The sequence below is a fragment of the Onychostoma macrolepis genome, chromosome 23 (genome assembly GCF_012432095.1).
Source record: "Onychostoma macrolepis isolate SWU-2019 chromosome 23, ASM1243209v1, whole genome shotgun sequence".
Classification (NCBI taxonomy): Eukaryota; Metazoa; Chordata; class Actinopteri; order Cypriniformes; family Cyprinidae; genus Onychostoma; species Onychostoma macrolepis.
The window spans coordinates 29,828,912-29,834,411 of NC_081177.1; the positions used below are offsets into that span (position 1 = coordinate 29,828,912).

Genomic DNA, 5,500 nt, shown 5'->3' on the forward strand with positions numbered 1-5,500 from the left:
GAATCAACTTTTAGTCTCAAGATGTTAACTGATGGACTGAAGTGGTGTGGATTGAGGTTTTAATCAGCGTTTTGACCTTAGGTTGAGCACATTCAGGAACCATTCCTTTCACTAATCTTTAACACTCCCATTTTATTATTAAAGTATAAGGAATTAAAGCTCTGCAAGGCATTCAAAGTGCAAATTAAAAAAAAAAAAAAAAAATTCAGACACAAGATTTTAATTTCCTATGTTTATTAACAATCACAATCAAGAACAAGATCCCCTTACAATTTTACACACATGGAAAAAAAAAAAAAAAAAAAAGGTAATAAATAATTATTGGGGACCACATACCATAGGCTGAAGTTCATCTACTCCATCTAAATGGATATTCCTGTATAGCCATTAAATTGGCCGTACATACAAATAAAAGTGCCATCCTAGTTCAAATGCAAAAATCACTGATAGATTAAGGTGCATTCACATTAAAGCCGAGAGTTTCTTCACATTAAACAAAAAGGAAAAGGCCGTTTAAACATCAAATGAAAACTAACAATCAATGTAGCCATTTTTCACAGGAGGGCGAGATGACGAGAACAGTCTAGTGATATTTACCACTGAAGATCTCCGACACCGGAAACCAAACTCAGACGAGAGCAAGTCAGCCACGTCCCGGAGGAAGGCGGTGTATCTGGAGGAAAGAGGCACGTTTAAGCCAAAGTAGTTGCCGTTCACTCAGAACGAGTGGCAAGCATCTGCAGCGGCGAGTGGGATTTCAGTGCATCAGGAGTCGATTAGATGAAGAGAGATCTACGACGACAGACCGTTAAAAGCATCATTAGCCAACTAATGTCTCAAGTTCAACGGGTCGGTGTTTCCCTGAGACCATAGCTCAAACCAGAAGTCACAATCAGCGGCGCAAACTAATGCGGTTGAAGCTACAGCTCTCGACCTGTGGTCAGAAGCATAGTTTCTGGTTAGGAAGACATGTGGGCTTAAGTTAATTTTGCTCTTGGGCACAGTAAGCACGCTAACATGCAATACTACGTTTATATTCCATTCCAGCTAAATATAAATGCATTTTAATCTATGTATTTTAGCACATCCTCAAGTGCTGTTTTTGAGAGTGCGCATGTGCATAAATACCCAGGAGAACCGTAAGAGGGACCTGCGACGAGTTAAACAAAAAAAAAAAAAAGTCAATTAGTCATCAGGTGCCATGATCAATACAGCAGCATCTTGGAGCTCTGGAATCAGTTAAACAGCAGAAGTGAATCCTCCAGCACATGCCTGTGATGTCATTAACAACGGCCCTATAATGTTGAACTAATGAGGTTCAAACTGCGGAGATGTGACTGTGTTCGGGAAACAGCAGTGACTAGCTAGAGCGCTTCCACAATGCCTCGTACTACGGTGGTTAATCAGCGGTTTACAGCGCTGTACGGGAAACAGCCCTGAAGGGTTCTCCTTACACACGTCAAACTCCAGAGTCGTCTCAGAGATGCTGCAACTCACCTCACAGCCGCCCGCTCCCTACTCTCTGTGGGACGGGATGCTGCGCTGCCCCTCGGCCCCGTCTCCCTCTGTAATTACCCCGAAACCCACGGCCCCTCAGAAACCGCCCGGGGACCCCAAAGGTCTCCACGTTCAGCTTCCTCTCCTCAGCCCACGTGGTACGCCTGGAGACAGAGACAGAGATTACCCCGAGGACACGCTCCCGCCGGAAACGCAAGCGGCTCATACCTCGACTTGAGCTCTGAGGAGACGTTATCGAAGAAGCACTTGGCTTTATTGTAAAAGCACTTGGGCCCGAGTGGATCCTCTTCAGCAGGGCTCTCGCTCTCAGGGACAGGCTTCTCCTGCTCTTTATCGCTCCTTTCCTCCGGGCTCTCCTTCGGTTCTGACAGGAGAAACACACAAGAGCACAAAGAAAAACATCTCCAATCAGGTGTAGAAAACCGCAGACGAAGGGCAGGAGTTCAGGTAGAACCACGTACCTTGAACACTGAGCTTTTCTTCGATCTCCTTCTCCAGGTCGTCTTTATTAAACTGAGCGTTTGCCATTTCGAAGTCAAAGTCCGACTCGAACTGCAGGGTGCTGGGCTTGGTGTTGCCTACGAGGATCTGACCTCGGCCGCGGTTCCTGGACCGGCGAGCTCCTGCAAGACACCTCAGATGTGGATCGGAAGCTGTACTCGTTTCCACAGAACAAACACTTCAGTCTTTACCCTGTTTTCTCCTGCTGCCTGGAGGCTTGTTCTCGTCATTGGCTGGACTCGGTCCCTTCAAGGCTCCTTGCTGTGCCGCTGGAACAGACCGGATCCACGGGCAGAACATGAAGTGGGAAGAGAGAGGAAAGAAAAAGAAAAAAGGATTGTCACAGGGTCAAAACCAGCAGTTTGTCAGAGAACATGTCGGAAGATGTCATGTTTGGGTTGATGAGCTGGGATCCGGCGGAGTCGCTCACCTCTCTGGGCCGGGGCCGGTGCCGGGGCTGGGGCTCTGGTCCTCTGCGCTCGGCCCGGCTCTCCTCCCTGCTGCTGCGCTCCAGACAAACCCTTCTTCTGCACCGCTTGCTCCGCAGGCACCGTCTGAACCGCCTGCTCCACCATCGGGCCTCTCCTCACAGGAACACCAGAGCCTCAGAAACAGACAGAACAGTCAGGGTGAGCACCGCTCGCAGCGCAGTGTGACGCAGAGGCAGCTCATCTCACCGAGGCCCAGGGCGGCGGCGTACTGCTGGCTGAGGAGCGAGCTGGCGGCCAGCTGGCTGTAGGAGGGCAGCACGCTCCGGTAAGGGCTGTAGCCGGCCTGAGACGCAGGGTAATGGACCGACCCCACAGACGACTGACGGAGAGAAACACACATCAGCCCTGCCTGCAGACACCTGCTGGAGACTCCCTCGCAGACAAACTAACCTGAACGATAGCAGGGTCCTGAGGAAGACTGTGGTGAATCTTCAGAGGCTCACAGACCGTGATGTCTTTGATGTCACTTCCCCTGAAGATGATGTACTCGAAGACCTCATCCCTCGGCGGCACGGGCCGGTCCGTCGGCCGCCCCTCCGTCCCAAAAGACCTCACTGCCAAAAACAAAAGCCGCAGTCAGACTCCATGACGGTCACCGCCAAATAAACCTGATGGACCTTACAAGACAGGCAAGGAAATCAGAGCTCGAACCCAACCAAACTTCACCCTCTCCATCAACACCAGTGAGCCTGGGACTGCGGTTTAACTTTACATTTAGACACTTACAAAGGAGGACAGTAGAAGCAATCAAACCAATAAAAGGGCAATAATATGCAAGTGCTGTGACAAGTCTCAGTAACAGTACTTATAAACAAGGCAATTTATTTATGCATTCATTCATTCATTTATATACAACAAGAAAACAAGCAGTTAGAAAACGGAGAGTGCTAAAGTTAGAGGGTCAAATAAAGATCAACACTCAGACCTATAAACATTTACTATCAAGTGAACAAGTTTTACGGTTTGATCTTGACTTCGATTAGGCTTCGTTATTAATTTGCTCGACTGCTTCAATGAACCGATATAAACTGCAGCGGGTCAACAGGGTTTTAATGTGAACACGTGATGCATGAACAGTCTTTGCACTGTCTATTTTATATTACTGAAGAGAACTGGCTCAGAAAGACTCGTGTGTGTGCGTGTGTGTGTGTGTTGCACGCTCGCTGTCTGGAGCCTCTGATCAGCGGATTTGAAAGCTGATCTCACGCGCAGCACGTGGAAACTATGATAAAGAGGCGCGCGCTGCGGACTGGACACTCACCCTTCGCCAGAGCCACGGTGGAGTTATCCGTGTCAATAGTGTATAATATTCCCTCATAGCGAATCTGAGCTTTAGAGATCAGACTGATCTTACTGCCGATGTAAGGAGTACCGCTGCTCATTATCTCAACACAAAGCACTTCAGCTGATCACAGAGACTTCAAATACAGGCCAGATCTGCTCAGACGAACACCTGCGACACTGCGTCCATGACTCCTCTCCTGAAGCACAGGCTGTAGAGCAGCGCTCATCAGCGCCATTTATAGCGCTGCCACACCCGCCGCACCTGTCCCGCATCTTCACTAACTTTCACCAGACATTTACAACACTTTCATAATCGTGGAAAATACAGCATTTCTCATTTAGAAAATGTATATTTAATACATTCATTCAACTAATATATTTATTCGTTTTTTTTATATATATATAAAAAAAGATATAATGCTCCCTTTCCGTCTGATTTTACCAGCTACACATGGCGATTAAACTCATCGCTGTTGTCAGATGAATCTTTTTGTCAACACGAATCCTCTTCAATTGACAGTTTTTTTTAGAATTGAATTAAACGGAGCATGTCTCCTCTGGGAGACCCTAAGTAGTGCTTGGGGGAGTCATTATATCTTACACTGCTGTTATTAATAGAGAGAGGGGAAGGACAAGGCGACTTTTAATTGATGCAATATCCAAAATCGACAGTCAATACTTCTCCTACAGCAGAACTTTATAAGGAAAGGACTGATTTTCAGATCCAATACAAGTCACGCAGAACAGCTTATTCTTCGGTCACAAGGGTTTTTTATGAACACGGTGATAAGGCTAACCGATTCTTAGCCCATCAACTTAAATCCAGCTCATCAGCACAACATATTTCTGAAATTGCAAATGATGCCGGGGAACTAACAATTGATCCCTTTAAAATTAACAACATTTTGATGAACTTTTATTCTAGTCTTTATCCTTCGGAAACACCCAAGGATCAGTCTAAACTGGTAGAGTTTTTTGATACAATAAATGTCCCCACTATTTCTTTGGAACACAAAAAAGACTGAGATCATCCCCTTCAGCTGCAAGAAATATTTGATGCCACATCAGCGCTGCAGAGCGGCAAGACCCCGGGGCCCGATGGCTTTCCGATCTAATTTTCTAAGAAGTTTTCTGCTAAAGTATCCCCGCTCCTTCTCAGTATGTTTGAACCTTCTTTATCTGCCGAAGTCCCTTACCAAACGACTGATTACACTTTTGTTGAAGCCCCAGAAAGACCCAACAAAATGTAGCTCATATCGACCAATTTCTTTGTTAAACGCAGATGTCAAAATTTTAGCAAAATTACTGGCTATTCGATTAGAGTCTCCCTTATTTACTATCATTTCAGTTAACCAGACCGGTTTTATAAAAGGTCAGCACATATTTTCTAACATCCGTCACCGTTTAAATGTTCTTTACACCCCCTCTTCTCAAGACAGCCCTGAAATTGTAGCATCAGATGCCGAAAAGGCATTCGATCGGCTGGAATGGGACTATCTTTTTTTCGCTGTGGATAGGTTCGGATTCGGCCCCAAATTTATAGAATGGATCCGTCCATTCTTCAGTTGCTTCAGTGGTTATTAATAAATATTGCTTTGTCAAGTGGCACTCAGCAGGGGTACGCATTAAGCCCGCTTTTGTTTACAATTGCAATTGAACCCCTGTCTCTAGCACTGAAATCCACACCCTCTTTTCATGGCATAATT

The 5,500-nt window shown here is 46.2% G+C and overlaps 1 protein-coding gene across 2 annotated transcripts; it reads right to left on the bottom strand.

Annotated features, from left to right (window-relative positions):
* Nucleotides 1-250: 250 nt before the first annotated feature.
* On the bottom strand, nucleotides 251-4,022 carry lsm14b (LSM family member 14B). Of its 2 annotated transcripts, none has more exons than XM_058763659.1 (9): nucleotides 3,772-4,022; nucleotides 2,901-3,064; nucleotides 2,697-2,829; nucleotides 2,450-2,623; nucleotides 2,211-2,288; nucleotides 1,980-2,141; nucleotides 1,726-1,882; nucleotides 1,498-1,661; nucleotides 251-792 (listed from the first exon to the last, which is right to left on the bottom strand). In XM_058763659.1, exons 1-8 carry the CDS (start codon nucleotides 3,890-3,892, stop codon nucleotides 1,499-1,501), a joined length of 1,152 nt encoding a protein of 383 aa, XP_058619642.1. In that variant the 5' UTR covers nucleotides 3,893-4,022; the 3' UTR covers nucleotides 251-792; nucleotide 1,498. The 2 variants fall into 2 exon arrangements, with proteins under 2 accessions (XP_058619642.1, XP_058619641.1); XM_058763658.1 differs by having other exon boundaries at nucleotides 254-673; nucleotides 3,772-4,021.
* Nucleotides 4,023-5,500: the final 1,478 nt, after the last annotated feature.